Source organism: Erpetoichthys calabaricus, chromosome 7 (genome assembly GCF_900747795.2).
Source record: "Erpetoichthys calabaricus chromosome 7, fErpCal1.3, whole genome shotgun sequence".
Taxonomy (NCBI): domain Eukaryota; kingdom Metazoa; phylum Chordata; class Cladistia; order Polypteriformes; family Polypteridae; genus Erpetoichthys; species Erpetoichthys calabaricus.
In genome coordinates this window covers 51,583,766-51,611,647 of record NC_041400.2, presented here as the reverse complement: position 1 = coordinate 51,611,647, position 27,882 = coordinate 51,583,766, and the positions used below count along the sequence as shown (strand labels likewise).

General features: G+C 34.8%; 1 protein-coding gene and 1 long non-coding RNA gene across 4 annotated transcripts in view; both read left to right on the top strand.

The window, feature by feature from the left end:
• Nucleotides 1-107: 107 nt before the first annotated feature.
• On the top strand, nucleotides 108-9,433 carry nr2f1a (nuclear receptor subfamily 2, group F, member 1a). Of its 3 annotated transcripts, none has more exons than XM_051930186.1 (3): nucleotides 108-1,637; nucleotides 3,258-3,785; nucleotides 8,479-9,433. In XM_051930186.1, the coding sequence occupies exons 1-3, from the start codon at nucleotides 1,199-1,201 to the stop codon at nucleotides 8,751-8,753; spliced, it is 1,242 nt and encodes a 413-aa protein (XP_051786146.1). In that variant the 5' UTR covers nucleotides 108-1,198; the 3' UTR covers nucleotides 8,754-9,433. The 3 variants fall into 3 exon arrangements, with proteins under 3 accessions (XP_051786146.1, XP_028660587.2, XP_051786147.1); XM_028804754.2 differs by lacking the exon at nucleotides 108-1,637 and adding an exon at nucleotides 2,643-2,816; XM_051930187.1 differs by lacking the exon at nucleotides 108-1,637 and adding an exon at nucleotides 2,861-3,160.
• Nucleotides 9,434-14,387: 4,954 nt separating this feature from the next.
• Nucleotides 14,388-27,882, top strand: part of LOC127528864 (uncharacterized) — a 109,263-nt gene continuing 95,768 nt past the window's right edge. Inside the window, exon 1 of the long non-coding RNA XR_007935470.1 lies at nucleotides 14,388-14,830. This is a non-coding gene — a long non-coding RNA (uncharacterized LOC127528864). The remainder of the gene's footprint in view (nucleotides 14,831-27,882) is intronic.

The window sequence follows — 27,882 nt, the reverse complement described above, 5'->3', positions numbered from 1 at the left end:
CTCTCGCTTTATGTCTCTCTCTCCTCTCTCTCTCCCCTTGTCTACGTATATATAGACAGAGGGGGAGAAGATGGGGGAGAGAGAAACGAAGAGAGAGAGAGAGAGAGAGAGAGAGAGAGAGAGATTTTCCCTCATTTCTACTATTCGGTCCAGGGCTTCTTCCTCTTTTTTGTGACAATAGACGACCCATACTAATCAGGTCTCAAAGTAAATAGCTGCGCAGGGCGAGCTCAATGTAAATTGTGCTTGTCAGAGCCCCCAGTCGTAGGTAGCAAGGAATCGGGACTCCAACCAATGAAGTGAAAGAGGCTTGGCTAACCTTAGCCTCCCATTTTTTCTCCCCCCAATGCAGGGCTCTGACCAGTCAGTCGCCTTTGATTATCAGTTGCCAGCAGTCCCTCTCTTGGCTCCTTGACATGAGCACCATATAAGGCGCAGCGATCTCCATAGAAACGTGTCAGTTTCAATAGTAGTGTCAAAGTTCACTATATACAGACATTCGCGCAGATCCCCGTTTCGGAAACATTGCTCTGCTGGTCTTCCCGTTTAAACGCATTCATTTTTGGGTCTCTCTTCCTTGCATATTCTATTAGTTGTTGGGTTTTTCTTTTTTTTTTCTTCTTCTTTCTCTTTCGCTCCATTGCTGCGGAGAGGTGAATCTACAGGGGCACTTTGGCGGCGCATTTTTGTATGATCGAAATGAGTTTTATTTAATATATACATATAATTCCGATCATTTCTTCTCTTCCACCACTGAAGATAGGAGTAAAACGGAGCAAAAAGGAAAAAAGAAGAGGATTTATTTGTCGCCATACTTTGGATCGCGTGTTCTTCTTCCATGTATGTTTTTGTGTGCATTGCTTATCCGTGATTCCGACCTCTCTACTGTTATTTAGAGCAAACTCTGTAATCTGTAACCCCTCGCTCCCTGTTTTCCAAGATTGGTTTCCTGAATGGCTGACAGCATTTTACCCTGGAACTGGCCTCCCGACACTTGCATATCCTGATCGGGTGCCTTGTTATAACCAGTTGTGTTTTTAATGCACTAATCTTCTTCTTTTGTACTTTAATTGTGCATGTGATCGCCTGCTCAGATTTGACTTTTTACACGCCCGGACGCTTGAAATCGCCTTTCTTTTTTCCACTTTCCAAAATTCCTGCGATCAGCTCGCTTAGCAGCACTTTTTGGGCCCGAGATATGGCAATGGTAGTTAGCAGCTGGCGAGATCCGCAGGAAGACGTGGCCGGAGGAACTCCGAGCGGCCCCAACACAACAACCCAGCCGGGAAGAGAACAGCAGCAGTCGGCGTCAGCGGCACCTCACACACCGCAGACACCGAGCCAGACAGGACCCCCATCAACGCCGGGAACCGCCGGCGACAAGGGGCAAAGTCAACAGAATTCTGGGCAAACGCAGCAGCATATAGAGTGTGTGGTTTGCGGGGATAAATCCAGCGGCAAGCACTACGGTCAGTTCACCTGCGAAGGTTGCAAAAGTTTTTTCAAGAGAAGTGTCCGGAGGAACTTAACGTACACATGTCGTGCCAACAGGAACTGTCCCATCGACCAGCACCACCGCAACCAGTGCCAGTACTGCCGCTTAAAGAAGTGCCTCAAAGTGGGGATGAGGCGAGAAGGTGAATATTATTTTTATTGTAACAATCTAATTTACATCTTTTAAAAACTGGCCTGTTTACTATGTGAGTAAGCATGAAGAAGGTAACATAAACGCGGGATGATTCCGTTGAAAATAATATTTTACGTTTTATTAATTATTGTTGTCTTGTTTACAGTGGTGATCTAGTTCTTTTGGAATCTAACACCATTTAACAAAGGAGCTCGGGATTAATTGTTTCTTTATAATAATACACTGCATACAGCATTCACGTAACCTTGATAATTGGTGCTTTCTGATGAGAAGAAGTTGCATTTGATGCACCGTGTGTTGACCTAAATATGAAAAGTAAACTACCACATCATGCAGTTCAAATCGCCTATTGTACGTAGAATGCTATATTTAATATCATATACTGAGGCATTTACACTCGAATACCTTTTTTGTTTTATTTAAAATTTAGAGCGAAGTGTTTTTTTTCCTCTAATTTCTCAGGGATGTGCAGTACAGAAGCTGATAATGTGCTTTAAGTGTACATCTACATTGTATTCCAACGTTAGCACAGAAATTACCACAGTGACGTCCATATATAAATACAATGAATGAAAAATTATACAGTGTTGCTGACTGTATCTCGTTAAGAGTAGAAAACAAGAATACCTTGTAATTTAATTTATGTTTTGTTCAAAACTGAAAAAACACTTTTTGTACATTGCGAATAACAGTGATAATATTATCCATTTATAACCCCAAAGCGCTTTTAAAATTGTTATTACAATTTTTTTTTAAATAATGACAAAATCCTAGTGCATTTCACGTTATGTGTTTAATCCAGGCTATAAAGTGCAAATTATTGTCGTGCTTCAGCATGCGTAAAAATAACAACGCACGTTGTCAGAGTGATTGCTTTTGGCTGTAAATAGCATTGTAAAACTTTAATCCTGCACTCTCCTAGTTCGTTGAAATAAGATATATCAGTAGCAGCGCTATGAGCGGGAGAGAGGGGGAAGGCAAAAAAAAAAACTTTAGTCACCTTTAGCCACTGCAAGCATGGTTGCGTTTTGCATTCAGATGGTTAATGAATCCTTCTGTTTAGCAGCCACAAGCTGCTGTATTCACTGTGTATAGCTGTCTGAATGATTTCGCACTTGCTGCCTTCGACAGATCTTATACCCTAACTTCTTGATCATGTTTTCTTATTGTAAGTGGTAGCATTTACGATTATTTCTATTAATTATTTCAATATTAGATAGCTTTGTTTTGAATTGGAACAGCTGACTTTTGCAAAGAGACCTGATTGAAATCTTTTGTTTGTTTATTATGAAACAGACAGACAGACAGACAGACAGACAGACAGACAGACAGACAGACAGATAGATAGATAGATAGATAGATAGATAGATAGATAGATAGATAGATAGATAGATAATTTATAAATGCGCCAATAACTTTTATTAAAGGAGTCTTCCTCTGTATCAATGCACATTTATAGAAGGGAAAGCTATGAAGAAGGCAATACATTGTAAACATTCATGACACGCTAAGGTAAAAAAAAAGAACTGTTCATACAATTGTTTGCAATGGAGTTGTGTTTATGAGCCCTGGATGCACATTTCCTCTCGTTTTTCTTTCTTTTTGTCAGCGGTTCAGCGAGGAAGAATGCCTCCTACCCAGCCGAACCCAGGCCAGTACGCTCTGACGAACGGAGACCCTCTGAACGGCCATTGCTATCTCTCCGGATACATCTCTTTGCTGCTGCGGGCTGAACCATACCCAACCTCCCGCTACGGCAGCCAGTGCATGCAACCGAACAATATCATGGGTATCGAGAACATCTGTGAGCTGGCTGCCCGTTTACTGTTTAGTGCTGTGGAGTGGGCCAGGAACATCCCTTTCTTCCCCGATCTACAGATCACAGACCAAGTGTCCCTGCTCAGGCTAACTTGGAGCGAGTTGTTTGTGCTGAACGCGGCCCAGTGTTCCATGCCCCTCCATGTGGCCCCTCTGCTTGCGGCGGCGGGCCTGCATGCCTCACCCATGTCAGCGGACCGGGTAGTGGCTTTCATGGATCACATCCGCATCTTCCAAGAGCAGGTGGAGAAACTCAAGGCCCTTCACGTAGACTCGGCGGAGTACAGCTGCATCAAAGCCATCGTACTCTTCACCTCAGGTGAGTGAAAGAGGACCAAGGACAGGATGACAGGATCACCACTAGATTTTTTTTTAATTCAGCGCAGTATATATAAGGCAGCCTGAAGTCGTATCCGCCTGCAAGTTCATAAAAGTAACGAGAATACACACAAACACAATTTTGCGTATCCAATTTGTACACTTGGCATTCCATTCAAAATCTAATGGTTAATAAATGATGCCAAAACAATGAGAAATGCGATCTCCTACTGGAATGAACAGTTAAAGTGACCAGGCTAAATTTGTATGTTAAAAGTCCCCACAACAACAGAAATTCATGGAGCTCAAATCTCACCGCATGCCGTGCTTCATTGATACAGGGAAAGACATAGTCGTCTCCGTGGTAGACTGGTTTTATTTCCATTTTTTCCGTCGACAGTAGAAAAAAGAGAGCCATGCAGCTGACATCATGACCAGATTGCTATTTAAACATTATATGCCGAAATGAGTGAAGAAAGACAGTTATAACACTGTTCTTTCAATACCTTAATTTTACGCTATGTTTGACAATAACGCTGTTTAGTTTGCTACATTTTATATAAAAAATATGCCATGATATAAATAATAATTACTAGCTATAATGGTTGTGGTAAACTGCACTAAATAAATTCGTAACCGGAAGCTACAGAGAATAGCAGAGTACATTTTTTGATTTTAAAATAATTGTTAATGTAAAATAGTAGTATTCATATTGTACTATTAATAAAACAAAAATGTTGCTTCATTAGCGGTTGCAAAATTCTTGATTAATAAATAGAAGTTATTTCAGTTAGCTGCGTTTGAATTGTCGACAGGAACACTGCCAGAGTAGTTTGAGATGATCCTGGAATGGGCCTAGGCAAGCCTTAGAAACCTAGCACCTCACAGTAGGTTATTCTTCATACAGGCAGAATGATTACGAATAACAGCTATTTATTTATTTATTTATTTATTATAGCATTGAAATATACATGCCATTTCTATCTGGCTTAAATATTGTAAATTGAATGTGGTAAATTAGTGTTGGATCATATCATGTTCTTTGACTGCCCCCTTTTACTCTGCTTGCAAATGCAGGATTTTTAAGCTAACAGCTAAGCTGAAACTTGTAAAATCTACAATTCAATTACACTGCAGTGAAAACCACGACATTTTGCCATTCTCAGTATATTCAGAGCAATCTAAAGTTTCCTGTCATATCAAAACATTTCCATTTATGCAAGTGTGCATATAGGTCTGTATGAATGCATTAAATGTATTTTTTTAAACTGAAAGGATTAATCGAGCTTATTTATTTTCAAAAAAGAAAAATGCAAATCTGCATTCATATACCATTTGCAGACCTCTGCTTTATTCTAATTTGAAATTACCTACTTATTTTTGAATATTGTTTAGTTAATTCTAAATGTATCCATGTTTAGTAAAATTGCACTTTCACTAGGATTTTCCTAAACTAATAATATTGTTTTGTTTATATGTGATAGGCATCTTTGTTTGAGTATTACTTAAGAGAAGAAACTAATTTAGAAAGTTTAAGAGAACCAAAGCAACACACAATGACGTATAAAAACAAATATAAAGTATCACTAAATCCTGGTCAAAAAAAATTGATTTACCTGTCAAAACTTACTTCTTGTTCCTGAGCTCAATGCGCGTCTTTATGTTGGTAACTCACTATTATTTTAAAAAAGGAAATACATTATTATTAATTATTATTAATTTGAAATCAATTATATCGTTTTATATGGAACATCATTTTAAACGTTTTAGGACACTGGTCACGTTGTAACTTCATATCTATCTATCTATCTATCTATCTATCTATCTATCTATCTATCTATCTATCTATCTTACGTTTTCTTTATGATATTTTATTTCACTTTCCCTATTTCCCTATTTTACAATATTGTCTAATACGTTTTTGTTTTTATTGTTGGATGTCTATTATAATATTTTATTTTTTATTGTACTCTGTTTATTATACTGCAGTTTGTTTAGATAAATAGAATTTGTAAGCTGACTGTCCAAATTAATGTGAAATGCAGAATTACACATTTTTTCCCGTTACTCATTTTACACCAAATTAGAGATATATAACTTTTATTTGTAACATGTTTAATATTTATAAGTATGCGGATTATTTTGAAGTTTTAGTTATTTCTTATATATTATTATTTAATTTGTTTTGCTAAGAAAAGTCCACCGAAACAAAATTGTTTCTCATGGTCATAAAAGTATCTTACGCTGCCAGGGATACCTAAAATCGCCCCTTTGAATGTTACAGCAAAGTAGTTATTATCTTACTCTCTTAATATAAAGTGTGGTAGTGTTTCTTTGTCAGAATCCTGAAGTCTGAAAGTTTAACGCGGTTGCTCAGGCAAATAATTTGTTAATCATTTGTTGTAATGGCTGACCAATAAACTCGAAGCTTTTAACTACGTCAGGGGGCAAAACTGGAATATCACGGTTCATGTAAGAAAGCGGGCTGATTGCACTAGTGCATCTTGGCATCGTTTTTACTTTTTATGTTTTAGTGGGGTATTTCTTAGAGTATCGTCATCTTTGAACTCTTCCGCAACACCTCGATACTAATATTTGAGGGCAGTAGTGTACACTTTGTTTTGCATAGTGTCTGCTCAGTTGTACCTTCGTGTAAATCAAACTGAGGGTTGTAACTTGGCACCATCGAAGTTCACAAGTTCATAAGGGTATTGTGTCTGACCACAATGAATTATTACCCAAACAAGCAGAGGACGTCGACTTTGTAAGGATAGCCTTGTTTATTAATATATCCAATTGATTCGAAAGAAAGAAAGAAAGAAAGAAAGAAAGAAAGAAAGAAAGAAAGAAAGAAAGAAAGACTTCACATTTTCTTTCTTTCTTTCTTTCTTTGTGACTAAATAGATTTATGTTAGTACACTTTCTTTTAATTACTTTTTTGACCCTATTTATTTAATCTGCATTTAAAAAGATGATAATCTTGCGACCTTGAATTGGATTAAGCGTTTTTCTAAATGTACCTATGTAAATATTATATGACTATGTATGAAATTGTTTCCTGGGCAAAAAAAGAGAAGATAGTTTGAAATGTGATTCAATGTTAGAATAAATGAACACGCCACTGAAACAGAAAGAGACTTTGTCTAAGAACAGAACACATTTCAGTTATTGTTCATGAAAAGTGTCAGTGTTTTTAATCGTAGTGCATCATTGTACAGGGCGGGCTGATCTGATCAGAGAGTCATTGCTTATTTTCTGTTAAGCTGGGAATTCTGAGCTGTACTGTGCTTGACGAGTGTTTAATTAAGACCAGGGAAGCAAAGCGTGTTCCAGGATTTTTTTTTTTCATTGACCAGCTAGTGCAAACATGTAAATTACACATTAAACCCTCCTCTAAGGGAAACTTTCCATTAGAAACTTTTGCTTTTTTAATTTAATTTGTGGATTTTTGCGTTGAGATCCGACTTTCCCCTATTCGTTACCTTGGCCTTTTTTTACTTGCACGAAGCTGACACTGAAAAATATTGATAAGCCAATTTTATGAATAAAAGATGTGCAATAGAGCGCATGTGCACAGGCTGAATGACAAGTCAACTAAAATGTGAATTTACACATAGAATAACTAACTCCAAAGTATATTTATTGACTTTTGGTTTATTCTCTTGTACTTGCGTAAATAAACATATACACGAATTCCGCATCTCAGTGGTGTGTGCGTCTGTGCCTGAATGTATACATTTTAGGACAAACAGCAGACCTGCAGATTGTTATTATTGTTATCATTATTATTATTATTACTATTAGTAGTAGTAGAAGTAGCAATAGTAGTATTAGTATTATTGATACTAATAATTATAATAATAAATGCAAGAATCACTTCTAATATAAAATGAAATAGACCATTTGCGAATTAACTTGAAGATAGCTGCCGAGGTAAATTTCAAATGAATTAAATATTTCAAAAGTTACCCATACAAACCGAATAAAATGTAACACAAATGGGAATGTGTGTACGTTTATATCATTGTGTTGTTTTAGTTAAAATGAATTCCTAAAACACTTATTTCTAGTACAGTGTTATCAGCAGCTCCCCAGTATTTTGATTTTTTTTCACGATATAGCCGGCCGGATTCAGCCGTCCTTGTTTCACAATTAACACATTGGTTTTATTGTGTCTGTAAACATATTAGAAAAATGTTTGAAGTTGGATGATTATCCGTACAAAGATGTTACTTTACATATTTAAAGTACAGCTGCAGTTCTTTTTAAAACAGAATTTTTTTCATACATTGAAAAAATGTATATAATGCACATATTTTGCAAACACGTTTATCTTTTTGTATGCATTGATATAAGGAAGTCATCTATCTATCTATCTATCTATCTATCTATCTATCTATCTGTCTGTCTGTCTGTCTGTCTGTCTGTCTGTCTGTCTGTCTGTCTGTCCGTCCGTCCGTCCCTCAGTCTGTGTTTAAATTCAGGCGCTAGAGTGTCATGTCTTTGTGGAATTTTCATTACACTATTTGCAAGACAGAATTGTGATTGTTTTCAGACCATATAATGGTTTACTGGAATAACGGTAACATTACAAGCTATTCCTCAGACAGTTGTTTCTGCAGCGCTTCGGTTACTAGGCTGCCTGCTAAGTGCTGGCTGCTGAATGCTAACGCTGTGTTTTGTATCCCATGCAGACGCTTGTGGCCTATCGGACGCTGCTCACATCGAAAGCCTACAGGAGAAGTCGCAATGTGCCCTGGAGGAGTACGTTAGAAGCCAGTATCCAAATCAGCCCAGCCGCTTCGGGAAGCTATTACTGCGGCTGCCTTCACTTCGCACTGTCTCTTCCTCGGTTATTGAGCAACTATTCTTCGTTCGTTTGGTAGGTAAAACTCCAATTGAAACCCTCATCAGGGATATGTTGTTGTCTGGGAGCAGCTTTAACTGGCCTTATATGTCAATTCAATGATCTGAAAAAGGAACAATAAAAACAATACAACGAAAAAGTGACCGAGAGGACCAAAACAAAACTTGATACCCATCAACAGGAACCCGAAACCCACAACAACAGCAACGTCATTTAATGAAATCAAGGACTCAATAGGATAAATAAATAAATATATATATAAATATAAATATAAATAAATATATAAGGACAATAAAAGGCCTCGTTGTTATATGTGATCTTTTTTAACGAAGAAAAGAACCCTCAAGACTTTTTGTGGACCGAAAAGGATATATCCTGTACAGAAAAAAGGAGGAGAACGAGGAACTGGACTGACTCCTGTGTAGATTCAACGCAATTTGATTTTCATTTTGTAAAATATTAGTCTTTATTTTCATTTTTTGTAAAAATTACAAAAAAAAAAAAGAAAAACAAAAAAAAAACGTATGCGCAGAAAAAAGAATCCAGACTTAGCGGAAAAAAATAACAATTCCAAATAATTATAAAATGTCCTGTGTCTATGTATCTATATCTGTTTTGTATTTTTTTCTGGTTCCAAACCAGTTTCCTGTGATTCTATACTAATAATTTTGATATAACCTTTTGCTTCTTATAATGAGTGCGATATATGTTGTCGAAGCTATGTTCTCCAAGAATTAAAATTCAAGTGAGGATTTAAAAAATAAAGAAATTTAGAAAATAAATCGATTCGAGCATTTCATCTGTGATATTCTAGGACTTTTGAATTCATCTTGAAGACTGTCATGTTATTAAGGCACTTCACACTTCAAAAATGAAATGGCACCTTGGACACTATTTAGCTGCGGACTTAAACAAAACTTGGCCCTGTTGTTTAATATATATATATATTCATTATATATATATACACACACAACAAAGAGAAAAAAAGGAAAAGGGGGAAAAACTTAAAGCACTTCTAAAGTGTTGTTTCAGATTTGGATTTAAAGTCTCATTGTTTCCTTAACTTTACTGTTTACTTTTCAGCTTACCATTTGGAAAGCATTAAATTAAAAAAGCTTAACAGTAGTTAATGTGTTATGAACTTTGCAAATTAAAGAAACGACTATATCACCCTCTGAAAGTGCTTTATACTGTATACATTATTTTCTGTATTTCAAATTGTGACAATTTCAAGTCAGAAATAGGATGCGATTGAGGATGATGATGGTGATGATTAAGATTATTAATTTACTCATTTCTTTCAACGTTTCTAAAAGTCATTACAATGCTGCCTTCATTTCACTGAAATATAAAGTATTTATTCTTCTGATATCATTTATGATGTGCAGTGAAACAGCAGAGGTTGCGAAGAAAGGATCACAAGTTTAATTATCTTAATGTAAAGCTTTACTGTATTTGTGAGGATTAGAGGGGAAACTGAGGGAAGCTGCTTTCATAACTTGAATGTTTTTGTAGAACCGAAGAAGAATGCCTACAGTACTACCAACGGAGCTTTAACATGTAACGCTGGGTCTTTAAGTGTATCACCCATCACCGTTTCCGTAAAAGTGGTTAAAGAAATGTTTCTTTCTGTTGGTATCGTGTGTCTTCATTTGCAGCTCACTCCTTATTTGTGCGCACTTTCAGACTGTTTCCCAATCTGTACTTAAAGGATGCGTCCACGCGTCTGTCTTTCGTTTTCAGTATTCTACCCTCACCGCCAGGATCATTTCAAAGACTGGTTTAAAATGTACGTATAGATTAGGGGTCAGTTTTAAATTTCAGTAAAGATGTTTATTTGGCGCTTTGAATCCACTTGTGCAGTTTGACGAAGAGTGAAGTTTCAGATCAATAGAAAGTGAGCGCTTCAGAATTTAAATCACAGATTTCTTTAAAATAAATAAATAACCAATTCAGTAACTTAACAAGAAGGCAACATATTATAACTTTTCTCTTCCAAAACATCCTAATCCACTTCAGGTACGTCTCAGAATACGAATTTTGAACATCTTGCTAAACCTTTGGTGATTAACTAATCTTTGAAGCCCCAGCGTACTTAAATATTGATTGTTTAATAAAACATTTGATTTGGTCGCAATATAAGTATAAGAATTTATTGTTGAAAGTGATATTTTATTTGATTCTCCTTATAAAACAGAATGTTTATACTTCATAATATATTATGGATGGCTATTTTGAAAATGCTCCCCTAAGTAGTTTAAACGAATTGTCTAAAATTACATGTTTATACACCGATTTTAAATGACCGTTGTGTTGCTTATTTTAATACTAGTCGTGAGAGGAAGTAAACAGCAATCAGGGAGTACATTTAAAGCTTTCGTGAAACTTTAATGTCCGTAAATTGTATGATTTTGTTAAACTATTTACTTCTGGATGAGCGAATGCATATAGAGTTTATTACCTAACTCTCTCTTTCTTTTTAAAGAAAAAAAGTTGATGGATTTTTATTTAAAAAAAAACAAGTTGATGGATTGTTTTAGCAAACGATAATGGAGGAGTCCATAAACGTTTTTAAATGTCTGCCAGTTTGTTAATGTTGACGTTACCTGCGCACTAGCGATTCCTCTTGCTTAACCAGGCCTGTAGGTAAAGCCGCTCAGATCAGAGAGGGGGAAAAGTGGGACCACCTGTTATTAGAGCTGATCCTGCAGGCACCTTTACAACCGTGCGAGCTCTTGAACGGTTACCACTTTATCATACAGAAGATATAACAAATTGTTGCAGTAACTAAGTTTCTTTGAACATTTGTTTTTTGCGACAAAATAAGACTAACTAAAGTATCCAGGTTATTTGTATGAAAACAACAATAACCACAAAAACAATAATAATAATTAGTTGTGCTGCACTGCAATGCAAAACTTATGATCTAAACACAAGTGACATTAAATTTTTAGTACGTACAAAGGTAATATCTGCGTTGATCGTGTTTGAAAGTTTTTGTGATTATATAAGTTTTTACTTTTACTCTTTAAATTTTGCTTTGCGAGTACACGTTTCCTTATCATCCTCTGTTTGACTTTTTATGAAGTATGCATTAAAGGTACTAATTTATTGAAGAAACCTTAAATACAACAAGGGGTAATAGAAACCTGCTGTTTAAGAAAGGCTTTGGCAAGGTGTTAAATCCTCTGGCGTCACATGACACGCGTTTTCCTGGTCGGGTACTAAAATGAGTTTCACTCTAAACAAACTGTTGGATTTTTTTTTTCTTTTTCAATACTTTGAATGCATATGTTGCCGAACTTATATTTACCATGTCCGGTAATGTTCTTGCCATGGTACATCTTTCGACAAAACAATCTTGGCAAAATCCACATTTCACAGATGCAAGTCAGCATCTTTTTTTCTAAACTTATGGATGAATTTAATGCGTAGAGTTAAGCAAAACTACACGTGCATTATTTCAAACTTCTAATTTTTGGCATAATATTTTTGTATAGCTATCCTTCAGCTACTTTCGTCGGAATTTAATGGGAACTGTAACTTTCCTTTACATTGTGTGGTTTTTAAGCGGTGTTGAATGTAGGGTTTAACATAATAATCATCATTATCATCATCATCACCATCATTATTATTATTATTATTATTATTATAAAAGGGCATCTACTGACGTATCCAGTCTTAGGTGTAGCTCTTCACCCTGCCTTTCACTCAGAGTACCAAAGACTGGGAGGTTTTGTTTTGTTTTTTTCTTAAATGAATTAAAGATCCATTTACCTCTGTCGTGTTCTATGCATCAATCTACGAGCAGAGAGTTCTTTACATGAAACTATTTGTTTGCTTACTCAGCCAGCTGGGTGCAATTTCACGTCTGAGATACCTATCTGAAAGCCCATATCATTTATTATCCCTACTTGTCAGGGGATTTTTTTTAAGTGTTTACACTAAAAACTCTCAAAAGTACAAAAAAAAGAGAGAGCGAGAGAGAGAAAAGGTGGTGATGACTGTCAATCTGAGCAGCATGTCAATACTAACAAACACGCGTGTAAGGGGACCAAAACACGCAGAACTGGGACTAAGGAAAGCAACCAAAAGTGCTAATAAAATATTACTCTTTCTATGCTGGAACTTACCATACAGATAATTATCATATAGATTCCATAGTACTAAGGCTCATGTGGTTTTCCCTTTTCAGGAGCGATCTTGCATTCTGTCTTTTTAGTACATGGATACGACGTTCTTCAAAACATTTACAATATTTTTTTTAAGTAAGTTTCATTTTAAACATTTAAGAAGCTCGCGTTTTTAACGATGCACTTCTTTTGAGAAAATACTCTATAGTGGCCACTCTGTGTTATGCACAAGCAAATCCTGATTTAGATCATTTTCAAAAGAGAAATCTTCTCCCAGAAATGTGGTTGTGCTTGTAGTAAGTAGTTGAATAGATTGTGAATCACTGAATCATTCATTTAGGGTACCAGGTTTACAAGCGAAAACTGAACCATACAAAGCGATTGAGGGGGGAGCAAGCAGTCGAGGAAAAAGAAAGCAGAATTACTGTAAGCAGGCTCAGTGATAGCGCTACAATTGCGTATATGCGTTTCTGCCTTCCTGCTTGTACACCAAGCCTACAGCTATGGATCAAACACAGCACTACGTTACATAAATATTCTTGTGATGGGCTGGTTGTTTTAAAATGAAACGTTGAAGAGAAAAAAGTGTGTGTTTGTGTGTGTGTGTAAGACAGGGAGAGAGAGAGAGAGAGAGAGAGAGAGAGGCGAGACAGAGACGGAGAGCAGAACAGGCCGGTCGCTGTGTAAGCGATCCCTTTGTGTTGATTTAGGAAGACGTTTGTGGTATATAACGTTCAAGGCTGATAATATCATTGCTCGGCCAGATAAATAAAGCATTGGCCAAACCAACGGGTCAGCTATCGATCCCTTCGACTCGCAGAGGGAGAGAGAGAGAGCGAGAGAGAGAGAGAGAGAGAGAGAGAGAGAGGAGAGAGAGAGAGAGAGAGAGGGAGAGAGAGAGGGAGAGAGAGGGGGGGGGGGGGGGGGGGGGGTAGGGGGGCTTGAGAGAGAGAGAGAGAGAGAGAGAGAGAGAGAGAGAGCGAGCGAGTCTGTAGTCTTCCTGCGCTCTGCTTCTTCTCATTAGCATTCCTTGCCCATGGACATACACTGACAACTAACAGAGATATCCAGCTCACCGCCGTGCTCTCTCTTCTTTTGTCTTCGTATCGTTCACCGCAGTGCATTCTCAGTATTTGCAGTACGGAAAAGTTAACTTTATTGGCAAAATTTTAAAAGTACCGTTTAAAGGGATATATTGCACTGCCATAAAGCACAGTGGCAAATGTGCATTAGATACAAGAGAAATTTTGATAATTACGAAAAATTAATACACTATTAAGACGCCAAACTTAATTTATTTAAATTACATTTTTTTTCGAAAAAGTAAAGGATTATTATATTCGCCCAACTTTTATTTCTACATAAGTAAAACAAAATGTGATTGTTAGTGATTTTAAGCAAGATGGAGGCAAACTAATTTTCACAAGTCTAGAAAAGATACCCATTTGAGGTTTTTTTTTTGCACCAAAGGGCTTTAAAATGATTACACTTCAGTTCATGATTATAGTAAACTAGCCTAAGAAGTTTTTAATAGCTGTTTACTTCTTTTTTCCTTTCACAGGAGCACACGAGAGTGTTGTGAAGTTTACAAACAGGGTGGCAGTGAAAGTTATTCCAAAACGTGTTTAACTATAAACGTGTAACTTGTTCAGCGCTGACAGCTTTCTGTCATTTCAGCAACTTATTTCCAAGTTTTTTCTTTCTTTCTTTCTTTCCTTTATTCCAAGCCCTGCTTCTGTCTTGCTTTGTTGTTTTAAAATATGCATGTCTTTCAGGAATGCCAGTCACGAGTCCAAACTTGGTGTCCAACCTCCCACATGAAATGATCCCTTTATAGGGAACCCGATATGTCTCAATCTGCACTGCACTCATAGACCTGTGTATGGGGCACTAGTTTAAAATACATAATGCATTAATAAAATCGAAAGTATTTGTGCTGCTTTGGACTGCAGCAGTCTCTGAGTAAAGTTTCGGCAATATTACACCAATGTTAAGAATTCAACAAATACTAAGTGAAGGCAACGCCCAGAGGGGAGATCACAAAAAGTAAGATAATTATGCTTTTTGATTGCCTTTTCTCTTTCCTCCCTTTCTGTATGAGAGAGAGAGAGAGAGAGAGAGAGAGAGAGAGAGAGAGAGAGAGAGAGAGAGAGAGGGGAGAGAGAGAGAGATGGAGTGAGAGGGAGAGAGAGAGAGAGAGGAGAGAGAGAGAGAGGAGGAGAGAGAGAGAGAGAGAGAGAGCGCTAGAGAGCTTAATGCATAGAGGTTTCATTCTCAATGTGCGTGAGTGTGTGCGTATAATTGGAGTTGAGCTGTCATTAACTACAAATTAATCAACATGTGCCATTTAACGTTGTGAGCGATATATGTACAGTATGCCTTATACTGAAATAGTTCAACATCGGAAGGAGTGGTACAAAATAAACTAATAAAACGAACGGTTAACGTCTCGGAACAAAAGGTATACAGCAAAGGATTGAAATTTTATGAAAATTATAAACAAACTGTAAGACACCGGTTCACATTTAATAAAGGATAAATAATAAAGCTCATGGATACTATCTATCTATCTATCTATCTATCTATCTATCTATCTATCTATCTATCTTGAAATTAAATGTGTGAAGTAAGTAGGGGAGTCTATCGTCTTTGCTCTAATTGAATTAAGACTTTAATAAAGATAAACTTGAAAATATGTCTTGCAGTAATTTGAATTACGATAAGTTACATACAAATTTAAGAATCAAACATCCGGCAAACGGTTTAATATAGCTGCGATATAGTGTAAATTTCCTTTGCGAGACCTCATTGCGAGTTCAACTTTTCCTTTTGCAAACTACTTTTCTCTTGAGTATGGACTGCACAAGTCATTACAAGTGTCTGGTGTGAAATTCGACTTAAGGAAACTTTGAAACTAGCATATTTACATATCCTAACATATGGAGAACTTGCTCACCAATAGCCATATAGAAGCAGGTAATATATTGGCTTTCAGCAATATTTACAACTTCACTTTTCATACACTCCAGATGGTTTGCGGCTGTGACATCACTGTCAGCGAGCATGGCGATTTTACTCAGCAGCATTTTGTAGCAATTAAACTTCAAGCTGTGACCCGACTAATTGGTGACCCGTTTTCTCTTTTTTATAACTATCTCTTTCCTGCGTTTTACGTTTATACATTAAAATTCATACTTTGGTTAGGTAACCTTTCTCCGTTTAATTTTCTAAGAAAGTTATACATTACACCTGTTTAACTCAGTCAAACGCGAACTGCGGCACTTCAAACGGCACACATACTTCCAAATTACTAGAACTGTATCATTCTTAATCTCTGCTTTTCACTCTTTTTATTTACATGTACATTTCATGAATTTTACTATTTCGTTAACACACAAATGTGCATATATGTATTTAGGCTTAGTTTCTGCATAAAATCCGTATAACACTGACCTAGAACTTATGAGATAGCGTTCTTTTAATAATATCTGAAACGTCCAAAACCTTTTCTTAAATTACCTAATAACAGATACATTTGATACGGGGGAAATGCTTATTTGGCCTTTATTGTAACGCTTTCACGAGCTTCCCTACGGTAAAATCACAGATGTTTTTTTATTGATATAATTTATGCCATGGTTATGCTGAGATTAATATGTCTCAACTAACAGCCATTTAGCAAATAATAGAGGCGTTCTGGAGTCTTTCCAATGTTACGCATGTACTCGGCCATAAAATGATACGTGAAAAAATTAACATCTGCTTTCCTGAAATTAAGTGTGCCAAGTAAATCTTTTATAAGCTCAGAGTCCTCTTTCGAAGAAAACTAGGCTGATAAACCACTGCAGCAGTTGAATTTACTTTGATATACTGTATATATATATATATATATATATATATATATATATATATATATATATATATATATATATATATGACAGTTTGAATTGTACGTCTTAAGACGATCTTTTTTCATAAAACGTAAAAGGTAGGTATAAAATGATATTATTGGTTGATAAATTGGCTACAAACAGAATACACATCAAGCTCGACAAGCGTGCAAGCGAAGTGAATAATGTTGTGGTTAATATTACTCTAATTTAGTTTTTATTTACCTAATTTCTCAGCGTGGCTTCTATTTTTCTTGATAATGGATGACTGCAATGTTTTGTTAAGGGAGATTTTTCATCCTTTACTTACAGGGAACGTAGATGGGGGAGGTGTGTGTGTGTGAGAGTGTGAGGGAGCATGATGCTGGTGGCCGTGCGGGGACGGGCTGGGGGCGAAAAGTTCCGTATATAACTGTATGTATATATGTAGGTAACTGTGTATATATATATATATATATATATATATATATATATATATATATATATATATATATATATATATATATATATATATATATATATATATAATGTTTTGTATAACTGTCAAGAGACGGGCCTCACATTTAAATTCCCATGTGTTAAGAAAAGAATATATTTTAATGGAAAATTAACTTTGTAACCAATTCAAAAGTCAAGTCAAATTCACAAAGTGAAAAAATCATAATAATGGAGAATCGTGCTACAGACATCTGTCGTCTGAATATTGCATTAACAAAATGAGTTGGTCCCATCATCACTTGTAAACGAAATACCAGAAGACAGAGGCGCTAACAGAAGGGAAATGGTGATGCTCTAACGCACAGAGCTCTTGGTGAACATTGGTCAGCCATATTCAGTGTTAATTCACAGAAGCTGCGTGTGTTATATTGCAACTCAAGGAAAGAATTCCCACCATTCGGAAGAAGATGCCGCTGAGGGGAGGACAGTGATATCTGCCTGCCTTCAGTTTGTGACCAACATGCTGCTGCTCTGATTATAGAAGTGTTTCTTTGTGCTCCTTTTTATTGTTATAGGAGCCAGATCTCTAATCTTTACTGCATGTCTCCTTAAAGCCAGCTTGGATCGCAATGTGTGTGTGTATCAGAGAGAGGGAGGGAGAGGGATAGAGAGAACGTAAGAGGCGGGAGGACGGGGGTGGGGGGTGCTGGGGAGGGGTGGGGGGCTTGCGGGGGGCTGTGTTCTGAGTGTATGTGTAGGGGGTTAAAGGAATGGCCTTTTCTCTCTGAGTGACATGACCTCTTTCCTTCAAAGGCCAAGCAGAAATAAACGCTCTTAATCTGAATGGGCGAATTTTCCAGGTTTTCAGATCTCTTCTCCTTCTGAAATCGGGAAGTATTCGGAGGCAATTAAGAATACTGTGTTATCCATCCTATAATTTAAGGACCTTCAAATATACCATTTTGCAATAATATATATTCACTTAGTATAACTCTTTTCCTTTAATTCATATAAAAATATTTCAATACGACTTTCATTATTTTAGGTGGTGTTTTTGGGCATGGGGGCTGGCGAGGCAGGGGGGTGGGGGTGTGCTTCGACTTTAAGGATCTCAGCATGGTCCAGCCGGACAGCAATTGGACAGGGCCAGAAAGGGCAGTCACTGTTTCTCCATTCTTACTTGAGAGCATTATTTTCTCTTGATTCTTTTATGGATGAAAAAGAAACGAATAATGCCTCGCAACACTTCAGCTAAACTCATGAAAACAAATCATGGTACGTCTTTACTTGTCTTAGCTGGAAAAAGGTGGTGTCTTCGTATGAGCAACCGATTATCAGATAATGTTCTAAAATCTTAAATTTAGTGGGAGAAGAAGTCAGCTGAATAAAAGGAAGGTACGAAGATCCAAGAGAAATACCAACTTTTGCAGAGAGCTACACAAATATATCGATTATACAAAAAGCTAAAAGTAAATGAACAAAGGATGTCTGGAGAAAAAGAGAGGGCAATTTTTATATCAATTTTGCTATTTTAATTTTAAAAGCGTTCAGGAAATATTCATCCACTTTGGATCACAAACCACATTTCAGATACGCATAAAAGGAATTGTAAGTTATGCTTATACACACAATAATAAAAACATAAATATTAAAACGGATAGTAATAATATGCGAAACACGAAAGGAGGTTGATTTTATTTCAATTTAGTCCATTATTAGTTATAAAGTGATAGTATGTGCCGTCTTCCTTTCTGTTTCAGGAGTTAAGGATGAGCAGATATATTTAATTACTTTTAATTTAAATAAAGTCCCACAAGGTGTGAACATGAATGAAATAAAACTATTAAAATGATAACCTTCGTAGTACGGTTTACTGTACTTTAACAATCGCCATGACAGTTTTCATTCATTGGAAAGGTAAGTAGTTCTTGTTAAGCATAAAAAAATCAGCAAATACCAAACAACTGAATATTAAAACAAACAACAACAACAAAAAAAAAAAGATATAAGAAGGAAAGAAATATTTAGGCTTACTATACGAACAATAATTCTTAGAAATGTTGCTGTGTTTAAATAAATGCTGTGTACTGGGCTTTGAGCTACTATGTTTTATTTTTACATTTAAAGGCAATATAAACTTATACAGCTCGGTTAAATTAATACAGCAGAGGTGCTTTTCGATGCCATATTTTAGAAGAATAAGACAAAGTAACGCTACAATCCGATTTCATTACAGCCTTACCAATATTACTTTCTAATAAACAAGAAACATACATTTCAATTATTGCGTTTGTGCACACTTTAGTAAATAAATAAATAATTCATTTCAAAATTTGATGTTAAATATCAAGTTTTTAATTGATTTACCTACCTTTATAGCTTTTAACAGGCTAAAATTAACTAATTCTAAAAAATAATGAACTGTATATGTCTAATTCAATGGAAAATTCTTTGTGTTGTCTATATTTTGATCTTTAAATCTTAATTATGAATATATATTTTATCTTCCATGATAAACATTTTAAATCCACGTGCTTCTATAGTACTAGAGTGTACCATAATGTTTTTTTCCACAAGGAGGTAATGACTCAGTCAGTGGCATTCATATCAGATTTTTAATATTAAAAAATGCCCAAACTGTTGGTACACATATACACACATTTAGTAAATGTACCTATATATAATATAAAGATCTTTTAAAGAAATGTTAATGGTGACACTTTCAGCATTTAGCGATCATGATTTCTATTTTAGTTTATGTTTAAGAACGAAAAATAACAAATGCAAAAACAAAGCGAATAAATGAACCGGAAAAGTACGGCAAAACGTAAATTTTCATTTTCGAAGCAATGCCCAGAACACCTGCAAAATATGTAAGTTGATATTCCGGTTTACAGGACTTCGTGTTGTGGGGAAGTCTCATATCTCGCGTCAAAAATGGCTACAAATAAACGGAGTGGAAACAAACAAAAAAAATCTTCGTACATTTCAAGTGCCTTTGCATGTCTCCTTCTTGACTGAAGCGTGCATTGAATTGTGTGTCGCATCCCGTCAAACAGAAAACCGTCTTTAAGGAACTGGAAATGTGTGAAGCTGTCAGTGTCTTGTTCACTCGCTGCTCAGAGGGGCAACCCTGTCATTTTCGTCGCAGCCCTTCAAGTCGATGTGCGCTCGCATGTTTATTTCAAATTTTGTTTGCTAGATGGCGCTCTGTGTACTGGGACCTTCGGAACACGGAATAAACAGTCGTCTTGTGTTCTCGGTACTTTCAATGGCTTTTCACTTTAGTTAGGAAAGAAACAGTGTCAGTCAGGAGGGAACTAATAAATGACATAGACGAATATGAAGAGTTTATCTTTCTAACTCCGATAAAAAGACTTTCGTTGCATGTCGCTTAGTGATAAGTAACATAAAAAAGACATTTTACTGTACTCGACTGCCTCGTCTGGAATGTATTCTCTATTAATATCCTTTACTTTCAAAACAATGAAAATAACGTTTAAAGTCTAAAATACCTGTACGATTTGTATTTCTCAATGTACACTTTAAAAGGTTAATAAAATTTTTGCTGGGATATGAAAAGAGAATTTCATATATTGTATAATTTAAAAATAAAACATGTAAACTTCAAGGAAAAATACTCCAATCATTATTGTAATTATTTGAGAGTAACATTTCGCAAATCGTCTTTAGAATCGTCATAATAATATTCACCTTATCTATGTCTTGAATTTTATGCATTTCTTTATTAAATATTGTGAATACAATGAAAATGGTTACAAAAATGAGGCACTTTTTATTTTTCTAATTTTGTTCATTCACATATTAGTACAGTAAACTATTTTTTTTACTCCTAATATCCATGTATCATTTCAATCTTTGACAATCCTTTGAGTATTATGATCCTTCATATATGTATTTATTCTTTATAATGATTAAATCCAGCTTGTAAAATTTCCATGTAAGTTCCAAACCTTGCGTAAAAATAAATAACGTCGATTTAAAAATAAGATGCAGCCTAAACATTCCAGATATTAAGGAATATTTTAAAATACGAGATAATTTTAAAATGAAGAATAGGTGATTAGGTAATACATTAAACAAAGATCTTTATTTTCGCACATCAACTGCATATTTTCAGTAAAGAAATGTGGGTCGAAAATATCACTCACTACAAGTTAGAATAATATGTATTGTCATTTTTCAAATAATGTATATAATCTTGATAAATTTGTAACTTTCTTTAACTGAATACTAAATCCAAATAATACAATGCCATTTTTACTTTATTAGATATCTGAAACATTCTTAAATGGTATAATTCTTTTTCTTTGAATTAGTAGAATATATATATATATATATATATATATATATATATATATATATATATATATATATATATATATATATATATATTTGTAGCAATCAGCTGTTTCTTTTTGAAAAGTTGGCAAAAGAAAAAGATGTTCTTACACTATACATCCTCTCCCGGTTTCTTTATAAATAACTTTGGCGGTTCTCAAGTTCCAAAACCTACAAGACGCAGATTTCAAATGAAGTTGACAAATGAGACAAGGAGAAGTGTTGTTTTTGGTGACTTTGATGGCATAGTGAAGTGACGGTAACTGCAGGTACGGATGAGTTCGATGTATTCAATGCTGCGTTGACACGATATTTAACGTAGAGCTCATTTGAATTACAAAGAGAAACTTGCATTTACGAATCACTTGGTTTCATACAAGTTACACTTATCAACAAAAGAAATTTACACTTGCGAACTTATTTTTCAATTTATAAAAGGTGTCCCTAGTTGTCTAATACATAATTACTGAACTGATGAGCTGTGTGGTAAAATCAAGTCTGTAAAGTATTTATCACTTTAATTCAATTATTAAAGTGCGCGCGCACACACGCATAGAAAATATTGATACGTTTCTTTTTGTACAGTGGACTACATGAACTGAGTTTATTTGAAGTACTCAGGCACCGAAAACACAGCTAATAGCACCTGTAACAACACAAGCATGAAGGATGTGGTACCATTTTTTTAGAAGACTAACTTTTTATTGCTCATGTGAGAACATTTTCGAGTCTTGACTTTGTTCTTTCGCTGTCTTCGAGCAGACAGACAGACAGACAGACAGACAGACAGACAGACAGACAGACAGATAGATAGATAGATAGATAGATAGATAGATAGATAGATAGATAGATAGATAACCAAAAATCGCACTGTACATATAAACAAATTATAATTAACTCATTTTTAAGTGTAAAATAATACTTAAAAAGAATAGGAAAGAAATGTTTAAAGTTCATCTGATTGCCTCATATGCAATGCACATTTAAAATTTCAATATAACCCAATCTATGAATTTGTATTTAGACACTTCATACCTTTTTCAAATGTGGCATTTTATGTTGAAATGGTCATTGACTTTTTCAGCTGTTGTAGAGAAAGGGAAAAACACCGATAGATAATTTGGATGACAGATTAACACACCGTCTGAATTTTATTATACTTTAACGTTTAGTGGTAAAGGTTAAAAAAGTCTTAAGTAGAAAGCAACATACGTTTATTTTATGGGAAATAATGGCGTACTAGGTTAACCTAAATAAATCACTGAAAGAATTCTTGTAAACACACAAACAACTAAGTCACATATAAAAATATTGTGTTCTTAGGCGGTCCAATTTCTGTTTGCGCGCTTTGCTTGTAATTCAACAGAGATTCCCTTATCTCCTGTCCATGGAATATTCTTGCCATCCAAAAGCACATAGATGTTTAATGATGGTGGAATAATGCATAGAGGGCACCGGGAGTAATAACAATTTTGTGGGATACTGATTTGAAATTATATACCTGTGGTGTAGATGGCTGACAACCGACTTTGATCTATCTATCTATCTATCTATCTATCTATCTATCTATCTATCTATCTATCTATCTATCTATCTATCACAAAATCCAAAATTGAAACATTACCTTTAAGAAATGAAAGCTATCAGTTTATGATTTAAGTTAGATGCATCTCTAAACCCACAGAATGACTTCATACTCAAGGACATATTCAAATAATGGGAACATTTCCTCAACAATCGACACAAACTTGATTAATCATTGTTAATACCTATTTTTTGACTATAAAAGACAGAGCAGTATTAGATTGAAATGTAAAATTATAATAAAAGAATTTAAATAATCCTTGTATTTTTTATAAAACAGGATACAAAGAATGGAATAGAACATACTTCAGGACCCCAAGAAGCTGAACAAAATACTCATTCATTTGAAACTGTTTAATTATTGAAATTAAAACAGAGACATAGATAGATAGATAGATAGATAGATAGATAGATAGATAGATAGATAGATAGATAGATAGATAGATAGATAGATAGATAGATCTGTGAACTAAAGAAACATGCTGTTTGTATGCTCCTTTTTCAGTATAACACTTCTGTCCATTATTACAGACTCCTGGAATACAAGGCTAATGACACCCCCGAGAAAGTGTGGCACTTGGTGTCCATCACACGTTTAATGGGTTACGCATACTTTACTCCCAAGTTGTCCGCTGGAGTAAACAGCGGATGGGACGCACGCGCCTGCTTGTTAAGCGCACGGCTGTCTGTCACAGTGGTTAGCAACATTCTAATATGGACGGTGGCTTCAGAGGCTCATCTCCAGGGGCTTTAATTAACAAGCTGTCGGGAATTTGCAGAGCTCCATCAAACAGCTTCTCCCCACCAGCAACTACTTTTCCTACCACAACAAAGGCAATCCATCGGTAAAGTTTATCTGGGATGTACATTCTTTGACACATTATTTATTCACTGATCATAATTCAGAGAAACGAGAATAGGGTATTGGTGGTGATGGTAAGAGGTGTTACAAATTAAAGAAAGAGAAAGGCTAAATGTATTAGTGGGTATACATTTCTCTGATTCAGTTCCATTTTGTTATGAAGCAAAAGCTTTTAAGTAAACTCTGCAACAGCACACGGCTATTTTAAACTGAAAACAATAATAAACATTATTTTAGAGTAATTTGTCAAAATTTTCAAAGACATTTAAGGTGTACAGTTCTCGGTACCTTGAGATAATATTAATCTTATCAACCATATAATTTAAGACGCTGAGTTTAAGAAAAGCTTCAAATGACGGTTGAAACAAAAACCTATATGATATCCAATGAAATCTAAACAAGGGACATGACTTACAAAGAAATAAAAATGTAATATTGGATGTAGCTTATAGGTTAACTTGACGCGAATTAAGACAAATATAAAAAGTTACACTTTCAATGAATTTAAAGCTGTACAGATTTTCGTGCGTTTCTTCAGCACATAAAGTTCAAGGTCACTTAACTGCGCTGTCCATGGTGCTTACTTTAGGTGTGCTCGTTCCACATAGAATAGAAGAACTTGCATCAGAAATAGTCAAGAAATTTCAAAAGCTACAATTTTCCATAATACGTCAGGAAAAAATATATTTTTTGATTTAAAAATGCCAGGCAAAGGTCTCATTTAGAGATACTAGTTTGAAATTAAGCCGTGGAAAACGTTTTTTTTTTTTCTTTGCGAGTTTGGAATAGCAAGATATAAAGAAGTAGGAACAATTTACACCAAAAGCTCAAAAATCTAAAATATTATTTTTTTAAGCTGAAAAGAAAATAACATTGGATGGAATACCAGGCCTTTTTTTTGACAATTTCTGTATGTCTGTTATGTTTCAGCAGAATATTTAAACACAAAAATACTTTTTTAAAATATTTTTTAAAAATATACTATACTGAGAGTTAATTCGCAAAATTCTTTATTGCTGGAGATATGAAAATGATGCTGATAGAATATTTAAAGAATGAGCTGTTTGATATGAGAATACGAAGGTTTTTAAACGTCAACTAAAATAAATGGGAATGAAAAATAGAAATCTTATGTGTATGGAAATTGAGATAACTGTAAAGTTATATATTAAGTTCCTGTCTAGAAATCAACACATATTTTAATATTAGAAGCTGATTGCATTTGCAAATTTAAATTACGCATAGTTTGCAGTCCTAGCGAGATACCTGAATATTCTATGTGCTTATCCAAAGGCAATTTCAACCACCTAAATTGCAGACAAACGTGTGTATTACTTTTTAAAAATGATATGTTTAATTGCATTTATTAAAAAATGCCTCTTAAATAAAAGACGTTCATTCGCTTTGCAGTAACTTCAGCTTTTCATTTGTGTTCTTGATGAAAAGCACGATAAAGTCTAACAATAAGAAGTCTAAGGAGTGTCTTTATTTATCTGAGCAAGAAAAATAACAGATTGTGTCTTTTATTATTCTATTACTTTTTTCCAATCAAATCTTGATTTGGAAAAAAAATATATAAAAAAATACCTAACCTCTAATTTAATTGTCTCATGTAGGTTGTAAGGAAATGTGAATGGAAAATAGTTTATTTTTTAACTTTATAGAAACATAAAAAGCAAACTTATACATTAAAACATCTTAAGTAAATAATAATCGGGAATAAATACAAGGAAATATGAAACATCAATTTAAAATAGTTTAGGAACATATACTGCATCATTAAAGGAGACAGGAAAGAGTAATACAGTATTGGACATAATACATGTAAGACAAACACAATAAATAAATAAATAAATAAATAAGCAAGCAAGCAAGCCTGTGAAGTCAGAACGTTTGTTCAACCACTTGTCTGAATCGGTAGAAAGAATCATCCATCTTTGAATGTGGCATAAAAGTATCCGCTTTGAAAAGTTGTTACCATAATTAACATTGGTTAAGAGAATAGATAGATAGATAGATAGATAGATAGATAGATAGATAGATAGATAGATTTCATTTTTTAGCAACATTACATTATTAATATTATTGGTGATCACTTGTGTATTTTTTAAATATATATTTTGTGTTTTTGATGTCTTTTGCTATTACGTGTTAATCCTCTTCTAAGAATGGAAGGCTAACATCAGTATTAGTATAAATGCCTCCTATCGTGCTCTTAAAAACTATCATAAAAATAACTACAATGCAAGGGAAACACTTGGGAGGAAATGCTTTTTTTATTTAGTAAGAGATAATTGCATTTTAAGCATAGTAAACTCTTCAGAGAAAATATACGCACACGGGTCTATTCTGTGAAATCTTATAAAGAGTAAATAATTATCTTCCTTACTGAAATAAAAGTTACCTGAAAAATAGCACACATTTCTCTTTTCAGTTTTTGGTAACAGGTGAAGGTGAATTTAAGTGTTAATTTGATATTGATAGCTTACTGAAAGATGAGTATATTAGAACATGACAATCATCATTGTGGTTACAATGATATTTTTCTAAGTGATGTTTCCACATTTGAAATGTAATTTAATTCCTGTTTGAAATATGCTTTTTCCCTACATCTATCTATCTATCTATCTATCTATCTATCTATCTATCTATCTATCTATCTATCTATCTATCTATCTATCTGAGACTGGAAAGCATATGTGTAAATACAACCTAAGAAAAAAAACAAAATTACTTAATTTCAAATAAAAATAACATCTTTTTATTGAATTTTTGTTATGATTTATGTCCAAAATAAATCTCGTTAGGTAAAAGCAAAACAACCACGAAACAAGGACAAATCAAACGTTAATAGAATATAACCCTTGCTTTTGGATTTGGTTAATTTTCAAAAAGGTGACTAACATTTTTGTTTTGTGCCGAGCTGGCTTAACACAAGCTTGTTTGACACTCAAAGCGACTCAGTATGTGTTCATTTGCAAAGTAACTTACTGTCGTAAACACATTTATGTTTGGCTTATTAGACTAATAAATCTTAAAATTATAGAGCGCGTTACACTTCAGATAAAGTTAGAAGGCGCATCTTGTACTCCGGAGAGGACTTGCTATTTTTTTCAAGCAATTTAAACAAAATAATTCCAAACTTTATATCTAAAATGCAAGAATACGGAGACTAAAAATATTCTTTCAGAGATCATTAAAACGCAAAATTGATTGAAAATCAGGTCAGGATTAATCCGTATTTCCCCTCGATAGATTAATCACGTATCTTGAAATTTTATGAACGGATTTTGAACCAGAATCCTGGAAAATCCTATACTCGGCTCAAAGTACTTCTGCCTTTTGGAAACATACGAAATATGATAGCATTTACCGGGGCAGTAAAGGTTAATAATAGTGGTTGAAGTTTGTTTCTGTTATGTTTCATTTCGATATTTGTAACCGGCTATTTGAACTCCCATTTTGTTGCGTTTATAGTAAAGGAACGTGGAGGCATCCCGCTGAAAGCATAAAGGCAGCGGGGGTTCGACGAGCAATGCTCTGATTTCGGCTCCTCTGACCATCTTTGACACACAAAAGTAACAGGTATATCGCAAAACGTCCAGGGTACAACGTTTTAATCTCAGAACCTATTGAAATTCGTTTGTGAACAGATATTATTCATGTCATAGTTCAAAAAATGTTTGACCGCTACATTTGCAGATTAAGGTTAAAGTGCTTCGCAAACATTAAAATGCACCCGTGGTGGTAAAATGTACACACGGTATTAAATGATGGAATGCAAATCATTAAACCGAAACTCTTCATTTTTCATCTGTTTTAATTGTCTTGTTCTTTCTTATTAAGCCTGTTAATTCATATGCAAAGATTTTGTTTCCTTACTGAAAAAAGCGCAAATATATTGTGCGGGTGGTAATGGACAAAATGCAAAATTAATGTTAAGTGTATGGCAACTAATCCAA

What these genes read in the sequence shown, in the direction of transcription:
- nr2f1a (XM_051930186.1), top strand. Translation starts at nt 1,199, where the DNA reads ATGGCAATGGTAGTTAGCAGCTGGCGAGATCCGCAGGAAGACGTGGCC. An exon ending in AGTGGGGATGAGGCGAGAAG is followed by an intron (nt 1,638 to 3,257) that starts GTGAATATTATT and finishes TCTTTTTGTCAG; the next exon opens with CGGTTCAGCGAGGAAGAATG. An exon ending in CATCGTACTCTTCACCTCAG is followed by an intron (nt 3,786 to 8,478) that starts GTGAGTGAAAGA and finishes TATCCCATGCAG; the next exon opens with ACGCTTGTGGCCTATCGGAC.